Source organism: Condylostylus longicornis, unplaced genomic scaffold (genome assembly GCF_029603195.1).
Source record: "Condylostylus longicornis isolate FDR11 unplaced genomic scaffold, ASM2960319v2 ptg000013l, whole genome shotgun sequence".
In the NCBI taxonomy this organism is placed as follows: domain Eukaryota; kingdom Metazoa; phylum Arthropoda; class Insecta; order Diptera; family Dolichopodidae; genus Condylostylus; species Condylostylus longicornis.
In genome coordinates, this window is record NW_026577982.1 from 8,454,953 (window position 1) to 8,481,094 (window position 26,142).

The 26,142-nt window shown below is 23.5% G+C and overlaps 2 protein-coding genes across 3 annotated transcripts; one reads left to right on the forward strand and one right to left on the reverse strand.

The window, feature by feature from the left end:
* The first annotated feature begins 599 nt into the window (after window positions 1-599).
* LOC129605219 (organic cation transporter protein) lies at window positions 600-22,031 on the forward strand. Its single transcript, XM_055514837.1, has 9 exons — window positions 600-977; window positions 19,343-19,682; window positions 20,068-20,326; window positions 20,400-20,568; window positions 20,641-20,776; window positions 20,851-20,998; window positions 21,084-21,266; window positions 21,325-21,509; window positions 21,585-22,031. The coding sequence occupies exons 1-9, from the start codon at window positions 817-819 to the stop codon at window positions 21,738-21,740; spliced, it is 1,737 nt and encodes a 578-aa protein (XP_055370812.1). The 5' UTR covers window positions 600-816; the 3' UTR covers window positions 21,741-22,031.
* On the reverse strand, window positions 18,942-24,776 carry LOC129605218 (glycosylphosphatidylinositol anchor attachment 1 protein). Of its 2 annotated transcripts, XM_055514836.1 has the most exons (6): window positions 24,483-24,776; window positions 24,057-24,407; window positions 23,001-24,001; window positions 22,629-22,940; window positions 22,405-22,559; window positions 18,942-19,041 (listed from the first exon to the last, which is right to left on the reverse strand). In XM_055514836.1, the coding sequence occupies exons 1-5, from the start codon at window positions 24,658-24,660 to the stop codon at window positions 22,446-22,448; spliced, it is 1,956 nt and encodes a 651-aa protein (XP_055370811.1). In that variant the 5' UTR covers window positions 24,661-24,776; the 3' UTR covers window positions 18,942-19,041; window positions 22,405-22,445. The 2 variants fall into 2 exon arrangements, with proteins under 2 accessions (XP_055370811.1, XP_055370810.1); XM_055514835.1 differs by lacking the exon at window positions 18,942-19,041 and having other exon boundaries at window positions 22,226-22,559; window positions 24,483-24,775.
* Window positions 24,777-26,142: the final 1,366 nt, after the last annotated feature.

The window sequence follows — 26,142 nt, forward strand, 5'->3', positions numbered from 1 at the left end:
TATATAAACTTTTTTGAAATAAAATAGGAAAAAAAAATTAATTTTATTGTGAAAAATTTTAAAAGAAATTTGGGAGAAGAGCAAATAATTTTTGACAGATGCAAAAAGAAAATTTCTCAAAAAAATTTTTTTTGCAATTTTGTTTGTTGATTTATTTTTAAAACATTTTAAAATTATAGAAATAAAAATTTTGCATTTTTAAATTTTCTAAATGAAAATTTGCTTGTAATAAAAAATTATTTGTGAAATTATAAAATTTATTTCGTTAAATAGCAAAAATTCTTTATTAAATCAATTAATTATTAAGAATAAAATATTTAAAATTAAATTAAAATTTTCATTTTGTAATTTTTCTACTTATATTTCTGCATTTTCTCTTATGAATTTCCGAAACATGTGGTAAAACATGCTTTTTTTTTTTGAGTGTGTTGAAATTATTTATAAAATGTTTTTATATGAGAAATAATGTAAAATTCTATTTTTAAAAATACATACTCGTATACACATTTCTTCTCTTATATTTTAAAATTATAAGTGTTATAGGAAAATAAAATTGAAAACTATATGAAAATTTTTATATATATCTAATAAGTGTGTATATAATTTTGGGTAAAATTTTTTTTTTGTAATATTTACAATTTAGAAAACAAAATTTATATTTTTATAGTGTTTAAATATTAAGTGGTAAATATAAAAGTGGTAATTTAATAAAAATTTAAAGTATTCGAACTATAATAAAATAGTGATATATACTCAAGTATATAATATAACCTAATAAGAAAATAAAATCAGGAGAAGGAGAAAAAAAAATCAAAAATGTCAAATATGAACAATGACAGTAAGAAGGATAATAATCCTGATGAGAAAAGTATTGATGATAAAAAAGTAATAACAGATATAAAGCCGACAACGACTACTTTAAAGGATGTTGTTATACATGAATTGGAAAGGATAGGAAAAGGTGGATGGTGGGTTTGGTGAGTATTTTTTGTTTTTGTTTTTTTTACGAATATTTCTAATGTTATGTATCTACTACGTTGTGGAGATACTCATTAATATAGTATGTATACACTCTACATAAATTATGTTATATTTTAATGTTATATATTTTATACCAAAAGAGGTTTTTAATGTATAATAGTTGTTATATTAAAGTAAACATAATTATACGTATGTATGTATATAGAACACATTATTAGACATGTGTTATGTTCATTAATTTTTTTTTTTTTTTTGAAATATGTGATGTACTTGAACATAATGTATATTATAGTCTGTTATAAGCAATATTTTTTAAAGGTATATAATTTTGTTATATATAATTATGTTATATTGCTTTTGTATTAGAAAATTATAGAGAACATGGTAATAATATTTTGAAAAGGACATAGATTGGTAAAATGTAAAAGTATAAAGAGCATTATGTGGCAAAAAGACATGTGTATGTGAGCATTTTGCGTTCTTTCTTCAGCTGATTCTTTAGGATATTATGTTAAGTATACATACATATTTATGAATTTGCTGGTATGATTTTATGTAGTCAGTCACATTCGCATAACTGTTAACTTTTTTCACCTTTTTTGTTTCATTTTGAGGGTTATTCTAGGTTTCAACTTTTTAATCACAGGGTGAAATGAAAGTGAGTGACTACTAAATAAATATTCGTACAATGTAGTTTTCATGTGCCGACTGACGAAGTCGTTATGTTTTTTTTTTAAATACATAGTTATATAAACTTCAGTCCACATATTCAGCAACTTTATTCTGCTAGCTGATAAGTTTAGTAAATTTTAGAATGATGCATAAGTAGTGGAAAAAATGTGATAAAACTTCACAGTGGAGAAAATTGATAATCTTATTGTTAACATTATTTATGTATATATAGATAGGCATCTAATCAACAAAAATTATAGTGATAAATATTTTATACTACATGCATTCTATTTGTAAGATGAATTGTTCTTATTGAAAATAGTATGACTTTTTAAATTCATATATAATCCAATTAAAAAATTTGTCTATAGCAGAATAATATTTGCATATTAAAATATTGATAAGTAATTGTTTTAAAAACGTGATATTTTTATTACTATAAAAACAATTACTTATATATTTGCAATATTTTATTTTTACAATTTTGCCAATAAAATTTTATTTGTTATTAAATTAACAAGCTTAAATTTTCATAAAATTGTGCAAAATAATTAAAATTTCCTGAAAAAAAATATAAATTCCCTAAAACGTTTTGATCAAAAGCTGGGAAATTTTATTTAATAAAAGCATACGGTTTAAACATGTGAGCAATGAATTCAGAAATTATTTTAAGAATATTTACTTTTTATTATTTTGAATCAACCAAACCCTAATATAAAATTTAAATCTGAAATTGTGCGTGTAGAATTTTGAAAAGAAATTCTTCGCTTATAACAATATTGAAAAATCTTTTTTTTTTTTAAAAAAAATAGTGTTGCCAAAAAATTACAAAAATTTGAATTATAAAAATACTTTTGAATAAAAAAAAAATTTTATAGTAAAATGAAATTTTTATAGTATACTCGTAACATGTTAATGAACTTAATGGATGTATAGCTATTGTATATATTTTTATTTTTATAAAAATAGATTTAAAAAGCTCCTAGTTTATAGCATAATGTTAAATATATAAAATATAAATATACATACTTATATAAATTGTGATGAAATAGTAAATTATGTTAATTTAGTACAACTTTAAATTGTATAGTAAAAACGTGATACAATATAGTCATAAAAAAAATGTATGTAGGTCAAAGTATTATAAAATATAAAATTCTAAAAATACTTTTATTTGGGACTTATTCATTAAGGACTAAGAAAAATTCTTGAAAAAAAAATTGTTGTTCTATAATTTTTTCTATGTCAATTTATTTATGTTATTTGTGGACCAAAACCAAGAACACTATGACTTAGTTAAAAATGAGAATAACTTTGTTCATACAAGATTCTATACTTTCGGCATAAGAGATGTTGTAAAGATTTTACTATATAACACCTCCATTTAAGCAATTGTGTTGTCTCTTTCAAATTGAATACTTGACTGATTTTTCTAAATATAAGAAATGCAAAAATTATTCAAATTCTTATATGAAACTTTCATTATAATATCAAAGACTATAATAATGTTGTGACTTTGTAGCCAAATTTAAATCTTCCTATATTAAGTAATAAGTAGTAATCTTCAAGTACATTTTTATAAGATCTTTAAGTTAGTTTTTCTTTAAATCCAAATAATTTCATATTTCACTACAATACTCTTACAAATTATCGTACTTAAATAAATTCCCTTTTTTCTTGAAATTTTCATTAAATAAACAAACAAATTTTTCATCGTAATTAATTAACATAAAATATTTTGCAGAAATAGCGCAATAATTTAATTATGTTAATAAAATTATCTGAAGAATGATGAAAATATTTTTATTATTGTTCATAGATGTCGTATTAAATTTTGTAATATTTAAATTAAATGCAACAGGTGTTTACAAAATAAAAAATATATTTAATTTTTTTGTTTTTAAATAAAAAATTATTTTTGTATTGAATTTTTAATTTATGCTAATAAAAGTCTAGTATAATTTTGTTTGCTTCACTTGATTTTGTAAATATATTGTATACTAAATTTTGATGTACATACATACATATTGCACATATTTACGTTTTTATTATTATGTTTAGAAAACAAAATAAACAATAATATTGATTTTTGCAATAATTTTCACCTAAAATAATTGAATTCAATGAATAAATAACATTTTAAATTTTTGCAATTTCTATTGTAGATTTTGTTACAAAAATATTTGTTTGGTTTGAATTTATAATAATTTAAATTAGAGTGAAAATTTCGGGGGAGGTTAAAATTAGAGAAATATGCATGCGCTATGACCTCGGAATATTTCATTTTTATATTTGAAATAAATTTGAAATAAATATTCTATAAAAATAAATTTATTTTTTAAATTTCATTTACATTTAGTTTTATTTATACTTATATAAAAGTAGGGGTTTATGTTGTATTACATTGAATTATGCAATAATGAAAGAAAATTTTGTCACACATTGCTGTTGAAGATGAAAATTTTGATTATAGAAAAAACTCTAGCGTTTGATGTCGTAATTATGAGTACCATTTCTTAATGAGATTAGATAATTTTCTAATAAATGATATTTCCATGTACTTATAATTATATTTAGAAAATTTCTCATTATCCCATTTAAGTATTGTCCAATTAATCATTTTGAATTTAATCCCATTTAAGTATAGTCCCACTTAATAACACTAATACAACTTCATTATTTATCCATATGTAGAACAGATGTTAATTTCAAAGCAAAAAAATTCGAAACAAAATAAAATCAAATAATTTATGTGACTAAAACCATCTACTTATAACATTAATTATATTAAATGAAAATATAAATTTTGAAATTATTATTATTTATTATACTATCATTAATTACAATGATGTCTTTATTAAATTGAAATTAAAAATTTTAAAAATTTATTGCTTGAATTATTCTTGTTACATAAGTATAGAATAAAATCTTACGAAATCCAAGAACATTTGTTAATTATTTTGTAATTCTATATAAGTACTGAGAGTTTAGGGAAAAATTTTTATTGAAATTTTAAAATATTGAATTTTTCATAGTTCCTATTGGTTTCTATATACAATATGTAATTTGTGATTTAGGGGGTTTTTGTTTTTAACATTATTTATTAGAACTTAGAAGACAAAATTGTTGTGAGAATAAATTTGTTTCTATACCAAAATATATTCTCAATTTAATTGAGTTGATTTTATTCAGAATTTTTATTAGAAAAAATATTTTTTATACATTGTGTTTTAAATATTACATTGTTTGAGAATTGATAAATATTTTGCAATTACAGAAGTGTTAGGTCATTTTTAATATTATGAGAATTCAGAAAAACTATTTAAAATTATTTGAGTATTTTTGAATAATGGGGAATTTCGAATAAATTAAAATATTGTACTTATACAATTATATTGTGTTCATTTAGAAATTTTTCATATTAGTAGAAAAAATCGAAAAATTTAGCACCTATACTTTACTTCTATAATTTAGGAGTTTTTATTAGCAGGAAATTAATGCTAATAAAATATTTTTAAGAACAGTTATATATCTATGAATGCGTAATAGAACACGGAAATTTTAAAAGCCTAAAAAATTGTAATACACAGAATTATTGGAAATTTAAATTTAAAGTACCGTCTATTGTATTTGTATTTCAAGTGCACTTAATTAATTGCTATTATTAAAAATATTCAATTTTATAAATATACTCTTATTAATCTATTAAACTCGAATTTGATACTTAAATGTTTGTATTACATTTCAATAAATCTGATAGATGTTGAGAGGTTCTGGTAATCGTCTAGTTAGGTTATTATCAAAATATTCGTATATGTATATTAAAATATCGGCAATAATTCTACTATAAAATATGAACTTTGATAATACAGTGAGTATGAAGTAAGCTGAGCAATAGACTTTCAATACAATTTTATCAAATTGTGTTTGAATTATATTTTTATATACGGGTATTAATAGTAAGTATCTAAGTGCTTAAAATTTTTAGATTATATGCAATCAAGTGGTTGTGTTGCAACAATGAAAAGTACATAATAAAAAAAAAATTTTTTTTATTGTTAAAATTTTACGTTTATTTTGCATTCTCTTAAAATTCATAAGCTGCACACACACGGGAATAAATGAATGAATTCTTGCAAGAATTTCTCACTGATTCTAGTTTGGGGCAATTTGCTATAAAAATTTCTTACAATTATTCAAGTCTTTCATTGTTATACATATATAATTTATAAATTTGTAATTATAAACACATTTATATTAAATAACAACATATAAAATTATTTAATTAATCAACAACTGTTACCGTTGCTTACAAAAAGCAATTTGTGTTAATCAAACACGAGTAAGAATGTAGCAACATTTAAATTCTCTTCAATTCGTCAATATTATTGGTGACATTATTTTGTTTTATATTGCACAGTAAAATATTATTGATAACCTTAATAGCTGCGATAACATTAACTGTTACAAAAATAGACTTTACATTGTGTAAAATTTTTTTTTTTTAAATACGAGTACACATTTTACATTATGAACCCTTTTAGATCCTCTTTTGTTTATTCAGAAGGTCAATAGCAAACGGAAAAAAATATCTGTAAAATATATTTAGTACATATGTTTATAAATGTATGCATAGATGTATAAAGTGATTGATCTTTTCTTTTTATTCAATTAACTATGTATACGGGCTCAATTTCTGGTCAAAGTGTTAAAACATATCGTTTTTTATTTTAAAGAGAATATTTTTAGATGAATACTTATGCTGACTAACTGTTAAACTCCTTGATAAGGAAATAAAGTTCAAAAAACTTTTGATAAGATTATATTTTTGAGAGCGCACAACAGTAAAACAAGAATTTATTTGTTTAATATACCATAAGTACCTACTTAATGGAAGGTTCTATGTTGCATATTGTAGTAAGTCCCGAAAAGGTTTATAAGTCTATTTTGTAAATGCTATTAAAATAGAATTTTTTCATGAACTCCCGAATAGGAATAAGAATTTTCTGATTAATAATTATCACGCCGTTGACATAATTTTTAAATGATAGAAGCGAATGATTTATTGCTCAATGACAATGTAATGACATGTTCTTTAGAATTGAATATAGAAATAAGAATTGTAATTAAAATTGAAAGGTATTTTTAAAAAACATTTCTTGCTTTATAAACATCCTGACATTTATAAATATCCTTAATCATAATTAATTTATTATTGTTTCAGGGTTTGTTTTCCAATTGATTAGATTGTCAAAATGTCAATTCAACAGTATTTTAGAGGATTTTGACAGTGAACATTCTGTAAAATTAATATTTTTTTGCAGTTATAAAAATAATTTATTGTAATTTTCATGATTTTGTTAAAAAATTGCCAAAAATTATTGTGATAGATCTATTAACTTTTAAAATTTTATTGGCAAATTTTTAATTTTAAAGTTAATATTATACTCTTACAAAGCGTCTTTAAATGTCAAAAAGTTCAATATGAACATTTCCTTCTTAAATGTCATAATATAGAATGACTTTGATTATTTGATTGTTTTATTACAATTCAGTCAATATTTTTACTGCATGCGGCTTACATAATGTAAGTATGAGATGATATTACTTTAAAATTTATGTACATATATTATGATTCTGATAATGTATTGTAAAACTCATATAAAATTTCTGCTGGTTAACAATAACTGGAACTTTCTGTTATAATAGACGTTCATTTAAGATTCGAAAATAAAATGTTAGTGATATTGTTTGAAATAGAATTATACTTAATTAAGTTATATGTGAGTATGTTGGTACGCATGTACATATACAAAATTATTATTTATTAATAGTATTTTAAATGAGGGAGGAAATGTTCCTATTTCCTGTGTTACATTTTTCACTTTAAATATAATAGAATATTGTTATATTATTTACAATGTTATTAACAAAAATTTTTTTGATTTATTTAATAAAAATAGAATCTTAATTCAGTTTTATTTAATTTTGTTTTATTAAATTTACATAATAAATATTTTATTGTTAACTAATTACATTTAATTAGAAATTGTGATTAACTTTTTATTTACAGGGATTACTTATATGCATTTATATATTAATTATGTGCGAATTTATTGAAGTTCCAAACTTTGATTCACATTTAGGTTAAATGTATATTTAATTATTTATAGCGATTATTCATAAATTTTACTGTGATTTTATTTGATGTACTATTTAGATTTTATTGCGTATTACCATAACTAATTATATATATACATACATATAGCGTATGAATGTTTGTAAATAAGTTTTTATTGGATTTATAAAAGTGTTTATCAAGTAAACTATAGCTGTGGGTAGACACAAGAATTAATTTGCTACTTGAAGATTACTATATAGGAAAATATCATATATTTTGTTTTATTAATGAAAATTATTTTAGCTCAATATAGTTCTTATTTTTTTTTTCTAAGAGAAATAATGCAGGAAATGGAAATACCTTCGAGAAACTAGTTCTTTGAACTCATGCGTAATAGTAACGAATTGCAGTTCAACTTTTTCAGTAATTGAAATTATATTGCATAGTAAGTCAATTTGCTATTAGACAAGCATTTAGATAAGCCCAGAAAGATTTTAATTCTACTTATACCCACATATTTAAAGAATAAAAAAATATTGGTGTAAAACTAAAATTTATGAAAATTTTATAAAATGATTTTCTTCACTAATAATTAAACATTTCAGAGAGAAAAAATATTTTTATAAAAAGCATTAATAAAAATAAGATCATAGATAAAATTTACGTCACCTTGTGGAAAATATTTAAAATAATTTTAATTATCGTGTGTGGACGACTATAATTTTTTAATTCTTTTAATAAAATAATGGTATAAAAGAAAAGATGAAAGCCAAAGAAAATAATTTAATTTTTTATTTTAAAATATTTTCTTAATTTCATACAGAGGAACCAATTCTAATTAATAGTGAGGAAATATAAATATTTTGTTTTTTAAATTGACATCCCCAAAATTTTTCATTAAATTTAATTAAATTTTATTTAACAAATAAAACAAAAGAATTTTTGATAGCACTGTAGGTGTAAGATGTTTTTTACGTTATTGTTTAAGAGTTTTTAGCTAAACAAGTTTGTTTTAATAGATTTGGACAGCACGTTTTCTGGACCCTCACGAAAGTTTTCACATAGCTTTTAGGTTAGGATATTTGAAATTATTAAGTATTCATTGGAAGTAAATGATATTTCGGAATGTCATCGGTTATATTCCTGCAATATTAAAGAAGTTTTATATTCTTATATAAACCAAAGCAGTAATGGAAACCTTATGATTTAATTAAATTTTAATTAATAATAAAATGAAGATCACGATTTTACAAATAATTACAATTATTGTATTTGTTTTAATAAAATCTTTTGTTACATTTCTGATTGAAAAATACTTTTTTCTTAAACCTCTAAATGCGCAAATTAATTTTAATTAAAATGCAACAATTCAATAATTAATAGAACAATTCTATAAGATATCCAATAATAGATATTTTTTTCCAGTTTTGATTTCCCTTTATCTAAAGTACCACCATACACTACTAGTATATGTGCCTTTACATATTATATTTACTTATACATACATATATTAAATATCATGACATACAATTAGTATAACTACGATAGCTTTAGGCTTTATAAAATGGTCATTTGGATTTAATAAAATAATTTTATTTTCATATGCTATCTTTCAAGTTATTGTGCAGTACAGTTGTTCTCTAATTTACGACTTATACTTACTTTAGAATTAAAAATTAATTCTAATTGAAGGTAAAAAAAATATTTAAGTAAATATGTGAATGATAATCTGAAAATCTGTAATTTTACAGAATTACAAAATTATTATTATATGAGAGTAGAGTAGCAGACAGTAATTTGACAAAAAAACACTTTTGCCATCTAGCGTGCAATATTTAAAATTAATTACTAATTATTTGAATTAATTTCATATTGGTATTTTAACAGTAGTATTATATAAGTAATCAAAATTTGATGTAATTATTAAATTGAAGAGGAACTGTGACATATTATGATAAATTGGATACAATTTGCTTTTTTTAATATTTTTGAATTTCTTTTCAATTGGACCATATTAAAAATATAAACAGAAATTTTTTTTTGCTGCGATTGAAGTTAAAAATAAATGGCAATTTTTACAACATTTTATTAATACTCGATAGCCAATGATTTATTTTTTGAATTTTTGGAATAATATTTTTAGAATTAAAAGAAAAATAAAAATTGATAGATTTTAAATTTGGCGATATAGATGGCTATAAAATTTATATAAAATTAATTTTTTGCGTAACTTATGTGATATTTGACGTAATTTTGGTAATAAATAACTTGTATACTTAAGCACGTTTCTTATTTGTATTTTAATAAAATTTTACCTCCTTTTTGAATTTATTATTATAATTATTATGCCTTAATCTTTTAAATCACACATTTAAGTATCTGTATAGAATTAAAGTTGTACCTATCCCCATTTCGGCTTGATTAATTGACTTAACTATAAAATCTGGAAAATATCAGCTTATGACTTGAAGCAGTTTTGTGCAAACGTCAAGTCTGTAATGAAATTCCATTCAAACCTCTCAAATTTAATAAAATTTCAATTTTAGATAAATAGTTATTTTGTTCTTAACTATTTACTTTATTTAATTCCTGATAGAGTTCTCACTCTCATAGGCAACCGAAAATTATCCGCTTGTAGAAAATTAATATTCAAATTTGTAATTATAGTTTAACTCTGATGGTTGAATTTCTTTAAATTTGGAAATTTCTTTTCTAATAATCTTCTCAAATCTGTGTATTGGGGCTATTAAATCATTTTAATCTACTGATTTAATAGATTCTTCAAATTTTAATTAGTTTGTGTAAACCTTTAAACCATTATAAATCCATAAAGAAAAATTTTACTGACTGATCAAAGCTATTAAAATTCTATTTATAAAATATATTTTTTGCTCATTCGTAATATTTAATTTTTTATTGAAAACTTTAATTATAATTAAGTGATTCCCCAAGGTCATAGAAATTTCTTAAATTCATTCAGGAATTTTTTTGTTTTTTAATAATCATATATTTTTGAATTTCTCTTAAAATCGCAATTTACATAAAGAATTAATTAAAATCGTTTTAAAGTGCTTGCGCGTTTTCAAAAAGGAATCTATTTTAGATTTGCATATCAGTTTTATTTTGATTTTTTTTTTTATTTTTGCAATCTTTTTTTTCTAATGGACCAAATTTTTATATTTGACTTGACCCCATCAATTAGAGTATTTCATGTGATAAGGTGTATATGTATGTATGTATGTGTAAGTAGTAGGGGGAAGTTAACAATTTGTGTGTTACTAAATGATTCTTTGTTTTTGTTTGAATTATCAAAGGTGCTGTTCTTAATTTGTTCATTAATTTTAGAAAAATTTTTATTAATAGAATCAAAAATGTACTAAATCTGTACTAAGAAGCGATTATTAAAATTATTAATAACCTTGTTTCCCCATATTAATCTAAATTTTTAATTACACACATTTTTTTTTACTTTTTATTTATAGTAGCGGAAAATTCCGTCCAGATCTATGGTATATATATGTATATATAGTTTTATGATTATTTAATTCAATAATTTTAAAATTTAATTAAAATTATTAAATAAATTTTTATTACGTTGTTGGAAAAAAATTAAAAAATTTTTTTTTTTGCTTTAAAATTTTAATTAGATGGAGTCTGACAGTATAAGAGTTGATTTGAAACGGGTCTGAAAACAAAAAAAAAATATTTTGGAATTTTATGGATCTTTGAATTAATTTTGATTATTTTATATAATAGGAATTAAGTTTCTTGTTTTTAAAGGACATATATGCAAAAATAACCCATAACCTTCAATAAAGTCAAAAGTTTTTTCAATTTGTATAATTTATAGTGAAATGGAATTAATTTATCGTATTATAATTTAAATCTAAAATTTGCTATTTGCAACCATCCACTGTGTTGTATAGGAGTTATTTTGTCATATAAAAATTACTGCAATTAATAATCGGAAAACATTAAACACCTATACCATTTACAAAACACAAAATATTTACTTCAAGCAATTGATTAATGCCATCACACTAATGACATCACACTAATGACCCACAGCAAAAAATAAAAAATAAAAATTATAGAAAACTTTGGACGCCATTATTTAAATTTCTAATCGTAAAAAAATTTAATACTAGAAATAAAAATAAAAAAAAATTTTAGAACAAATTCAAATATTTTTATATTCTGACGTTTTAACGAAAAAAAAAATAGTTTAATTTTTATAGTGTTTTAGAAAGCATTCGTTTCATCTATTCGTGAATTTTATTGCGTTCCCAGACATCTTCCGATATAATTAATTATATTTATATATAAATTTAGATGACAATGTACACACATATTATGCAAACCGTTTTAACTAATTTTTTTGGTATATTTTAATTTTATATTAATAAATTAATAAAAAAAATTTGGAAATGAACAAAATGTAAATTTGGTATTTTAAGTACAGATTTTGAATTTCACACTAAATTGGTGTGAGGAAATTTAGCAAATGGTGCATTTGATTATGTATAAGTGCTTGTTTATTTGTGGTTTTCAATGGCAAATATATGAGATATTTCTCGATCAATTTAATGGTAATTCCTTGGTACTATATTGGACTAAGTTGGTCTTAAACATTTACGCTCCCTGGAAGCTACCTGACAGAAAGTACTTACTTACATATATATTTGAAAAATTGTTGAATGATTTTAGAATAATTTTTACATTTTTCACCACTAGGCGAATGCTTTCTCTTAACTTGCTTAATATACCCTCTTAAAATATTATAAAAAAAATTTATTAAAATTATAAAAGACGAAAAAGTCAACTAGTTTATATTGTCATACACGTAGAGTATTACATAACTGTAAGACAGAATTAAAATGCTGTAATTTTTATTAGTTAATTATTATTAAGCCCTAACTTATATGTATGCAGCGGAGAAAATTATAATTCAAATATAACTCTAAGTGTATACAAATAAATACTTTTGTTTATAAAAATAAATATTTTTGTATGAAAAATGTCATTTACTTAATTAAATAAAAGTATTTCCCTGTTCTATTCGTAAGTAGAATAATAATAAAATACATAGAATTTACTAATGAGCTTCCCTACAATTAGATGTAATATTTGTTATTAGGAAATCTTTATTTATACATGTATATTTAAATGCTTGTACATATAATCAACAAATATATGTAATAAAACCATGTAAATAATAAAAATCACAGTAGCAGATCATAATTAATCACATCACATTGTTTTTATAGTTATATGGAACATTAATGTGCATATGTATGTATAACATTATTTAACAAAATTCGAAAATTATTATACAGTCGAATACTGGAGAACTAAAACTAGAATATTTAAAAAAATCATTCAATTAATTCTTTGTAACACAGTTGTTAAATAGACACAGTAAGCAAATTGAAAAAATATTAACGTACATGTATGTATAGCCACAAAGTATGCATATAGTCGAAGATGGAATGGGAATTGAAGTGAAGGAGTAGAAAATAGAATCGGAGTCGAAAAATCTTTCCCCTTGAACAGGTGTTAAATTCAGAGCCAAATTAGACGAATAAAGTTAGACTCCTCAACTTAAAATGAAGAATCGGAGACAAGAAATTAGAGTCAGGCTTCAAAATCAAGGATTTGAACTCAAGAGTTTCGGTATGAAAAAATTTTTATAGCAAAATTTTGAGATATTCTTTCGTAGCTCTGGTAAATGTGCAGGTACTTGCATATGTGCCTGTGGTTCTAATGTGTTGCTTAAGAAATTTCATTTCTATTTGTTTCGATTTATGCTTCACTGTATATTATGCATACACCCACCTACATACATATTGACATATAATAATATGTAGATTTAGTTTGAAACAATAATAATAAAAAAAAAGGTAAATCAGATATTCAAATAGTGCATTGTAATCTGAATTATAATGATGAATGCTTTTCGCGCATATAAAATATCTATGAAAAACAAAAAAGAGAAAAAATTAACAAATAAAATTTATATTATTATTTATTTTCATTTCATTTCAAATATACATACATTCGTCTTTATAAATATTTATTTAGTTGTGTATTCATACAATATACATACAAACAAATACTTTTGATATTGAATTCATAAAAAACACAAGCGCTTATAAGATTAACTTATGGGTAACGCCATAAAAACATTTACGATTAAAGTATACGATGTCGTATGGTATAGTCGGTGACCTCGTTTTTATTGCAATATTTCGATAATCTATTATTAAATTATGCAATTTTGTGTTGAATTTGTGTTTTAGACGGATTAAAAATAGCGAAATTTTGCAAAATTTTTTATATTTTTTTTTTTACTTAATTTTTGATTGTTTGTAAATAAATGACTATTTGTTTCATTTTTATTTATTTTTGCTTTTTATTTTTTTTTTTGTATTTCCAATTTTATTACAAGTTCAATGTCGAACGTTATGCGCCACTTCTTTCTTTTATTTTTGTTTGTTGTTCTTGTTTTGCTTTTTTTTTATTATAATTTAATATTATTTATATTTTAATTTTGTTTGTTTTATAAAATGAAATTGTGATGAGCGTGTTAAAAATACAATATTATTTGAGATTTAGGAGAACGGAAAATGAATTGAAAAAAAAAAACCAAAAAAAAATATTAGAATATTAATTTGTACATTTGATTTTGTATAGCTATAAGTAGTAAGTATATTTTTACGGTAATGTACAGTAACGGTAAAATAATAGGGAAATTTAGTAGTTTTTTTTTTAATAAGGAATTTTTTTTTAGGTGAACGTGTTTAGTTTACGTAATAAAAAACGTTATGTAAGGAAATTAATTTAAATTTATAATGAGTATACGTACATATACATACATATGTGCATAAATGGGTTTAGAATTTTGATGAATTGGAAAATTGGATTTTAAAAGCTCATAAGTGAATGCAAAAAAAAAATTTCAACTAAAGGTCTCACGTACATAATATTTTAATTGGAAATTTTTGTGATAATAAATTTTATTATTGTAATATATAAATTATGTATACATATATATATGTACTTATATAATTGGTCAGAATCCTAAATGCGATTCGATGTTAATTCGATATTTGACGTTTAATTGGTATAAATCAGTTATACTTTATGTATACATTATAAAAAGGCACCAATTTCCATCTGTTTACCCTATGTATGCTTATGTATGTATTAGAATTTAAGTTCTTAATAACTGATTTGGCTGTAAAATTCGAAAAATTAATAATTGATTATGAAAATTTAAATGTAAATGAAATTATGTATGTATATAATTAAAATAGGATCATACCATCGACCCATACCGGTTAGAATTACAAAATTATAGAATTAGTACTACGGAATCAACTTTAATTCGATTAATAAATGAAATTTTAATTAAGTTTCGTTTCTTTCTGAAAGACTTAATGTTTTTTCATTTTAAAGTAATACAGTATTAATTACAGAATTCGAATTACATTAATACCGTTTAATGCAATTTCGAAGTCAGGGCAAATTTGTTGTTTTGTGATGACATTTATAATGTCAAATTAGTACTTGTAGATATACGGACAATATTAAATATAATGTAAATTTAATTAGATTTGCTGATTGTTATAATTAAGAATGCAAAAAAATTAAGGAAATCACATTTTAATTACTAATTTATTTATAGCACATTAATTAAAAAGTTAGTACTATCGGTGCCTTTTTGAAAGAAATTGTAAATATTTACGTGATTTGTTTTCGATAATTTAGGAAATAATTTAGGAAATTAATGACAATCTTAATTCATAATACTTATATTAAAGTTGTTAAATAGTAATTATCACGTATCCAACATTAAATTAAAATGTCAATACGTAAGAAGAAGGACGCACGTTGTATTAATTGGAAATTTTTAATTCTAAATATAGTTAATTTTTAAAATTTTGTGCAATTAGAATATTAATTTTTATTTTATAATTTAGTTTTTAGAATTGCTTTTATAATTTCTAAGAAAATTTGTAAAAAGTTTTAATTTATAATTTACTTATTCGTGGTATATTTACGTCAATTAAAAAATTATGTAGTCATACAGTAGTTAATCGTAGTACTTATAATCGAACTACTTATATGATGAATCCGTATTGATAAATGACATTTTTGAAATTTACGATATACCATAGAGCCTAATATTATAGACATACTAATTTTGTATAATAAAATTATTATGATCTGAATTTTTAGTATTTTATGAGAAACTTATTCTTTGTGGCACATTTTTTCAACGCTATTATATAATATTGGCTCGTAAGTAACATGTACTCGTAAGTGTAAACATGCCATATATCAAGGAAATTTTATTTTAAATTTAAATCAAATATCAAGAGGATGTTTAGCGAAAAAAAAGCAATTATTTTGGTGAATTTTTTTTATTGTTTTCGAAAATTACAAAATTATTTTTGTACATAGTACACATACATAGCTGTTATATAAACAATTTTCAAGTAAAAGATGATTGAATGCTTTGCCTAGAATATATTAATATAATAATAAATCTTGAAGATGATTGAAGGTTAGAGTTTAAGGATGTTGAAATTTTAAACAATTTACTAAAACAAATTTTATTGTTGAATAAAAATCATTATATCACATTCGAATTTTAGTATATCAGCTTAAAAATTAGCACAAATTATATTTACTTTTGAAGTTAGAAGAAATTTATGTAATAAATCTTGAATTTTTAGAGTAATAATTTAATTGTCTGCTTAGAGTACACAAAAATTCAAATTAAATTTAATTGTTTCAAGAATTCAAGGATATTTTCTTATGTATTCGAAGAAATTGATATTGTAAAGGAATCTTCTATAAGAGTATGTTTCATTAAATGTGTGGGTGTGTCTCTTAAATGTATTAATCTCCAAACTGTAATTAACAATTTGACTATAATATGGTGTAACTCAAACTTAAAAAGGAATGTAATTTTCAAGCTTTCTGCGCTGTGAGTATTTTAAGCAATTTTCAATAGCCAAGTAGTATTTATGATGTGTGTTTTATATATTCGAGTATAAGAGTATGTAATGTATAAATAAATTTTTGAAGTTTATCCTCCTTTTAGTACAAAATTATATGTATATATTCGATTCATATGATATTTTTGATTAAAAACCATTTCAAGGCTACCAAAATTAATGGGTTCATAATAAAATAAAAAAAATACAAAAAGTATGTTTGTGTGTTTATTAATATATTCAAATGACACACTATAGTCATAGATATGCGCAAAAATTCGAAAATCTTTCTACGTAATAATATTAATAAATAAATATGTAAGTATGTATGTATAATTAGATACAATATGATTGCATTAGATATGTAGGTAGGTGCCAATATAATGGGAACAAAAATCTCATCTTTAATTCTATTTTAGATTTTTTTTATAGCATAAAATATCTAAAGAAATTTTCAAATAATTTTTGATGGTGTGGCGTGAATTTTGTGCTTATATTTTTTTATCTTATTTCATTTTTTGAGTACAAATCTAAAATTTGTGTACCATCTGTTTAAATTTTATGTGTGAATAATCTCATTTTATTTTTTAATTTTTTAATAAATAAAGTACGAGTATAATAAAAATAATTTTTAAAAATTCATAAAATATTATTAAAAAAAAACAAAAGTAAATTTTAGTAATGAAAATGAAATTGAAAACTGCTCATGGTTAGTAATTGAAGTTAAAGTTTCTGTTACGAATTGGGGAATGATTATCAAAATAAAAATATATTATTGTAGGTCAAGTGGTTGAAGTGGTACGTCTCACATTTTTGCTATATTGAGTTATTGTAATATAAGATGAGCTCGAAATAAGAAAGAGGATAAAATTATAAAAAGTAACGAAATTCAAAATTAGTTTTTTGTGCAAAATTTGGATATAAGCTTTGTTGTGCGTTTTTTTGTGCCCTAAGGTTGTTAAATTTTGGTGAATAATATTGGCAATAAATTACATAATTAAAATTGCATATTAATTCGTAATATTGTATTGAAGGTCTACATTGTTACATGTTTTTGTTAGAGAATTATTTAATTTTAGAAAAAATTCTCTTGTATAACCAATATTTTTATTTTCAATTATGTATTTGCTTTAGAGCCGTGTATGGTTTTAAAGTACTATTATTTATTTTTGCAGTATAAATATAATGACAATACAGTTATTTATATTACAAGAGTAACTTCTACTTTGCCTAAGCTACCACTATAATGTCAGTTCCAGCACAAAATTTTTAGGCTTATAAACATAAGGTCCAACGCGTTTTCACTGAATTCACATGAAGTTTTATCGTGAAAAGTTATTCTTTTGGACCTCGTATGAATTTATGAGTGTATCTTGATATTTCTAAAAATTTGTAAATTTCGTTCAATCACAAAGTATTAAATATGTGCCATATTTAATTTTTCTATCTATATATTTTATGTATATGGTTCGTATAAAATTGTTTAAATTATAAGTTATTTGCACTACAAAACAAATTATCGAAACTAAAAACCGTGAAAAGTTTGTCTATTAATCATTATTAAATAAATATTTCAACCAAAATACAATGATAGACACAGTTTGTTAAAAAAAAAAAAATGATTTCGTTTTGGAGATGGTAATTATTCCAATAGTGTGTAAATTGATATATTAGTTATTAATTAGCATCTAACAAATTGACCTTACGCTTACATACGTTTTTTTAGTTCATTTCTGATTTAAAAATTTTGATTATTTTATTTTTGATTGTAAAATTTTACGAATTCGATTTTAAAATTAAAAATAAGATTATTATTTCAGGTCTAAATTGAATTTTGCATTTATTAATTGTGAGATGGCATGAATTGGTACCATCAGCCAGTTTAATTTGGGCGTTGAACTCTTATAACTGTAGATATGATAAGAATAACGAAAAATCCTATGAGTTCACAAAAAAAAGTCCACTGCGTCTCATTTCGCGTGAAAAATTAAATCGTAAATTTTCCAGAAAATAGAATTTTCCATATAAAAAGTCAACATTCATTTTAAAATTTCCATTCTTCATAATTTGATTTAAATATTACAAAGGTTTTGATTTATTTTTAATTATGATATTTGAATTGTTCCTTGAAAATTGATAAAATTGTTATTATGCAATTTTTCCAACTTTTAGAATTGTGTGAGGACATGACCTTTCCTTTATCTTCGTTAATAATTGCAGTACTTCAACTGAAGGTGTAAATAAGCAAAAATTGGCATTGACCTAAAATATTTTTGTAATTTTAATAAAAAATACAAAAAAAAACTTATAATAATTATTCAATTTTTTTTTTATCAATTAATCGCAATCACTTGTGATATCTACTTTCTATATAAGTTATATATTTACCCTTAAAATTCCTATCAATCGGTGACCTTACGAGTATTATTCATTTATCAGAAAAATATGAAAGATAAATTTAATATCTAAAATAATTTTAATTAAGTAATGAGGATTAATTTTATATTTAAATTTTCTTTCTCAAATATTTAATTACTAATTTTGTTCTTTATATTTTTTACAGGAGTTTATTTTTTCTATGCGTCACACCAAATATTTTAAATGGATTTCATGTATCATCATATGTTTTTTTGGGTCATATACCAGAAGAAGTTCACTGTTCAGTTGATGTATTAAGAGATGCAAATTGGACAACTTCACAAATTCGTAACATTACCGAATATAAATTAAATACAAAAGGCTGTACAATATGGAATTATGACTATGTAAAATTAGTTGAAATGGGTTATGAAGAAGCCTTCCAGTATATTAAGACACATGAAACACAAGAAGTATCATGTCGATCAAAGAATGGTACAAAATTTGAATATGATCATGAGATGGGTGCTACTATTGTTGCTGAGGTAATTATATACTATAGAAATTATTATAATAAAAAATTAGTCTTTGATAACTCATAAGATTATGTAAGATGATTGATTGGGATTATACTTGCTGTGATTCATACGTACTTATACTCTTTGGTGGAATGCAAACATACATATACGTACATAATTATATAATATGGAGCGCTTACAAAACAATATAAAAAGCATTGATGCATTATTCTTAATTCGAATCGAATGAAAAGCACACTATATGTATATTTTGTGGTTCTCTTCAATTCAAATTGATTCCATAATTTAACCACATACACACACACACATTACAATTAAACCGTAATTAATGAGCTATAAAATTATATATAAAATTATATTTCAATTAAAAATTCTTGATTTATAATTTCAGTGGGATTTAGTTTGTGAAAAATCTGTTCATAGAACATCCGCTCAACTTTTAGTATCGATTGGTAAATTTTTAGGTGCATCATCATTTGGTGTTGTCTCAGATAAATATGGAAGAAAGACAAGTTTTTCAATAGCTGCAATTTGTTATATGGCAGGAAGTATATTAACAACAGTATCGCCATGGTATGCACTATTTTTAATTGGAAGATTATTATTGGGTGCTGCTGCTTCTGGTATATTTTATCCAGCTTTTGCATTATGTAAGAAATTTTTTTGATTAAAATATGTTACGATATTATACTTACAAGTTAATTTTATTTGTTTTTATTTTAGTAACTGAAAATATCAGCTTAAAACATCGTTCTTGGATGAGTATAGCTTTTAGTGCATCATATCCAACTGGTATGCTTCTGTTGGCTTTAGCAGCATATTTAGTAGATTCATGGCGTTATTTACAATTGTCTTTAACAATACCTGGCTTTTTACTAATTTTGAACATATTGTATGTGTACTCGATTTTAAATTTCTCTTTGCGATTCTTTATATAAAAAAATTTATATTATTTTCATTGCAGCTTAATGCGTGAGTCTCCTAGATGGTTACTGAGTCATAATCGTGTTGCAGATGCTTATAAAATTGTTTTCAGAAAGAAGAAAGACTTAGAATTCAATCAAATTGAAGAAAAACCTATCATTGAGCAGAAAAAAGAAGTAACTTAAAAATATTTTTCATTAAAAATTCTAGCATTTACTTATTAATACATATGTAATTACAACCATTATAGGAAAAAATGGAAGGACAATGCATGTGGACAAGAATTCGCGGTTGTTTTAAAGAATTTGGAGCTTTATTTGGCCCACCAAGAATAAGACGAATGGTTTTGACTTGTTATTTTATGTGGTGTGTAACGTCCCTTTGTTATTATGTTACTGGTAAGTTAATACACTTAAGAATTGAAAAATAAATATGTAGCTAGTAATTTTTTTTACACTATGTAATTGCATAATTTTATTTAAGCATTGAACGCTGATAATTTGGCAGCAAATCGCTACATGTACGTAGCAATTACTGGATTAGTAGACATTCCAAGTTATATTTTACCGATGATTTTATTGAAATTTATGGGAAGAAGAAAGGCTGCAACAACAATGTTTGCAATTGCTGGCATATCGTTGCTTTTAGTATTGGCTGTTCCACAGGGTAAATATTTAATATTTCAACTTTTATTTTCAATTTATATGATTTTGTATGTATATAGGTTACGAACAGTGGTTGGTTGTATTTGCGATGTCTGGACGATTTGGTATAAGTGGAGTTTATTCAATTGTTACCCTTTTCACAACAGAATTATTTCCAACGGAAATTCGAAATACAGCTTTGGGAACATGTTCAACAATGTCACATGTTGGTAGTATGATTGCCCCATATGTTGTAGATGTTTTGGTAAGATATTAATTTTTATAATTTACATATAATTTTGACAGTGGCCTAACAAAACTTCTGTTTTTTTCATTTAAGGGTCTTGTTGGTGCATTCATTCCGACAACGTTATGTGGTAGTTTAGTTCTTGTAGCTGGTGTCTTAATATTAACACTTCCAGAGACTGGTACACGTAAGTTAGCTGATAATGTTGGTGAAGAAAATGAAGAACTGAAAGATAGTGAGGATGCTTAAATAATATATGTAGTATAATAAGGACAATATAAGTGTATAATAATTTTTTTTACATTTACCATAGAGTTATTAAAATAATTAATAATATTTTTTATAAATATATATTTATATGAATTATGTAAAATTTTATATTGTAAGATTTATATGTTAAGTTTTGTATTCGTTTTATGTAAAAAAAATGAAAAACAATTTTTTGTTTAAGATTTAAAATAGTTGTTAGATTAAAAAATAACAAAAAAGTAGAAAAACAAAAAAAAGAATCCTAATATCTTAAAATACCTATGTGAAAAATAAAAATAACGAATTTAAAATTTTATTTTTTATTTTAAATAAAATTCTCTAACGAATAGTAGAATCACGATAAAATGAAAATGTTTTAAAACTAATCAAACTTAGTCAAATTTATTTAATGAAAAAACTCTAAGAATACGCGAATTATTTATTTTGTCGAGAAATAAATAAAGCTATCGAATAAAAAATATTCATATTGTCATCTATATTTATTTTACTGAACTGCTCTTAGACCAACTAAAATAAGTACTTGCATGATATATAAGGCCTTCTTACCAAAAATTTTGATTTCATTCTGAATTTAAACATCAAAACTACTGTGCAACAATAATTTTATGTATTAAAAAAATTGTATTACTTAAATTAAATTTACATTTTAAAATTTAAATGCAAGGTTGAGCTAGCACTCCTTGTTTATTCTTCCTTAAGTTTAACAACTGGTAATTTTGACAGACTGATTATCCAAAACAAAATCCAAGCTGGATACAAGACTAGAGTATTTACTGCAAAAAGCCAATTACCGTATATCTGAAAAATTAAAATTCATATATGTATATATATTTTGTTAATTTTGATTCTACTATAGGTAATACTTACCATCCAATCAACTATTGAATATGTAAGTGCATCAGCTGTAGCAGTTGCAGCACGAATTAAAATATCTGTTAAGTTTAATTCTTTAAATGAAAATAATGTTAATACAAAAACTACTCCATAAGTAATTAGAAGTGGATGAAGAAGGAATGTGTAAATAATACTAATACTTCGTTTAATTTTTTTATGTTCAAAACTTATATAAATTGCCATTGGAACTGCAGCAATAGAAAGTAGGAAACCTAAAGAAAAATTTAATAGACCTATAACAGTTAAAGCTGAGCCCAAATATAACAGAGACGCCACATGCAATAACTAAAAAAATTGAATTTTAAAGCTAAAGTATTGTAAAACTAATTTTTTTTTTATATTAACCTCAAAACTATTTTTAGTAAAATTTACAAAAACTGGAACGAAAAAACCCAAGATTGAGATGCTTGTTATTAATATCGCTACAGTAATTTGAGTACTAAGACCATTTGTTGCAAAGTAGTCACTTATTTCTTTCGACTGCGGGATGTAAAATGCTAAGGTACCAAAAAACGTAGCAACACCAGCAACTTTTGCTATGTAGTCAAAAGGTAAATTTAAATCTCCATATTGCCACATAGTTTTTTTCTCATCATCTTCATTTTCGTTTTTTTGTTTCTCATCATCTTCAATACTTGGCTCCCTTTCGATTGACATCCAAATTAAAAATGCTTTTATATACAAAGAACCTGTCATAAGTATTAGGCATGGCATAAAATCACCAATCGATATAAAACGATCGTTTGCCACAAGAATATAAAAAAAGAAGCTTTGATGAAATCTCTCCAATAAATTATTTAAACTTCTTGAAATTCCTTCAATTGTTTTTAAAAGGCTAATCGCCCCAAGCATTTTATTATGATTGTTTGATGACTCCCGTTTCACGGCTTCTAATGTTAGAGATTCTACTCTAAATCGATGAAATAAACCATGATTTCCAGTTGGAACACCATTTGATTGTGCTACAATCATACTTAATAAATGTTTCATATTATCAGTTAAAGTTTGTTGATGAATGCTTTTTTTCTTTTTCTTTGTTTGCTTATAACCGGATGATAAACTCTCTCGAACTGCGAGTCTTTGTACTAAATTAAACAAATCTAAATTTGGTAACTGACCATTTAAACCTTCAATTTTGACATCTAAATATTGAGCATCGAAATCTTGAATTTCCAAATTTATAGCAGCTTGTAGTGCACCTGCTCTAGCTGCTAAAGTTCCAGCATTAAGAATTCCGTTTTCACCATCTAAACCACCTTTAAAGTAAGCCTCTAACCAAGCATGTATACCTAACTGCTCCTGATCAGTTACTAGAAATATTATGTCTTTAGCCCAATAATTCTTCCCTGAAATTAATGTTGATCAGAATATGTATTTGAAAGTGTGTAATAAATTCTATACTTCTTGCGAAATCTGCAAAAGCCAATAGTATAGGTACACTTGCAGTTATTTCAGTATGAACAGAATTAGGAGGTCTGTATGGTGTAGAAAATATTATTCCTTCAGTTGAACCAATTCGCGGAGCTCTTAAGATGCCGTATACATTTTTTCCAGTAAATGTTTTGCCTCCTCCGAAAGGATAGTGAACAGTAAAATTATGTGTATGTGTTTCTAATCCAATTTGCTTCATCTTTGCCATAATCCAAGCGTACGGAATACCTGCTTTATGCGTCTCACGTTCTTTAGATAGTTCTTCCAATAAGGATTGGGCATATCTTGCAGAGTCTTGTTTTATTTCCGAATATACAAGCCCTAAATAGTAATTTTTAGACCAATAAGCAATTTTTAATTTATAAAATCTATGATTTATGAAACTAAAAAATTTACCTGGAGATAAGGCATTTTCTGAAAGATAAGTTGCGTGATTAAAATCTGTATGAGCCAGAAATCCAAAATATATTAGACCAACTAAATATAATAATATACAAATTTTTCTAGTATGTTTAATGCAATTTTTAGCTAATCTACTTTTTTGCATTAAAGTTGGATCCGTCAATATACCCATCTTTAATATTTCTTTTAAGGAAAGGCTAAAATAATATTATAAAGTTCTAAATATGAATGTACATATTTAATTTTTACAATTAAGTTTAATATTTTAATTTATACTCACAAATTTTATTAATAATTCTTAATAGGGGTAGTAAATGTGGACAAAAGTTTCTAAATTATCATTCCGGCGTTTAGTTTTTCAAAACAAATATAAATTTTTGGAGTTTTGACATTTAGTAAACTGTCTCACTTAAATCTTGTCAGCTGTTTCATTCAGACACATTCTAACTTAGCTACCTTTAGAATATTGTAAATTAGGAAATTTAGAATATGTCAAATCAAATACATAGTTCGGAATTTGCATTTATTAAGAAAATAAAATCATTATTTATTTTAGAAATGATGCTCAATATTTAAACTTTTCTTTTACCTAGAATATAATTTTGTAATTTATGAATGTTCTAATATTTCATTTTAGTTTCTGTATTAAATCACGACGGCGCTTGTTGTAGTAAATGTTTTTAGTACTAATCAATAAGACCAAATTAAATTTCATATGGGTTTGTGTCTTTACTTATACAAAAAACCCGAAATTATAACCCATAATGGGAAATAGTTATTTACACTCTCTTAGAATTTGAAAATGGTGTTCAATAATTTTTAAGAAATTATAAAAAATTTTTACCTAAAATTGTTTCTTATTTTATATCTAATGCGAGTATAATAATACAGAGGTAAATTTAAATCTTTTGTACTATGAAAAAATTTATGAAACTGGCCATTTTATAATGACATTGGAAATAAACTAATTTTGCTCTTGAGGGAGAATTTGACCGCATAAGTAAGTCATCTATATTTTCATTTGTTTTTATGAATTTTTGAATTGTGCATTTTGATTTTAAATAAAACTCATATTGATAATTATAAATATTTTATTATAACCATAGCATTAACAAATAAATAAAATTACATATATACATATGTTCATATGTATTTATGAAGTAAAGGTTTGAGTCACAGATCATGGATTTAGGAATTTTAATAATATAAAAGTTTTATTATTTTTAAATGGCGAGGATTTTTGTTTTGCATTTTTATTTTTATAAGAAATTTTTCGGTGGAACATTAAAAAAAGATTGTTTCAGTTTTTTCGTTTTAAATTGATTTTGTAACATAAATTTTTTTTGTTGTTTTTCTTGTGATTGTACTCCCCTTTGTTGCTGCTCTTTTTCATGTTTTGATTTTTCAATTAATATTTCATCTACAACTTTGGTTATATGATCATTACCATTTTCTTTAATTGATGTTGTTCGAACAGCAATTGGTACAATAATTTCATCATTTGTTCTTTGTAAATTTTGAACATTTTCTAATCCTGGAAATTCCAAACTTGATGGTGCAACTACATGATCCCAATTTTCTGATCTTAATATATCACCATTAGCACTTTTAAACCAGAATAGAGGGAATGGCAAAAAACGTCTAAATTTTAAAA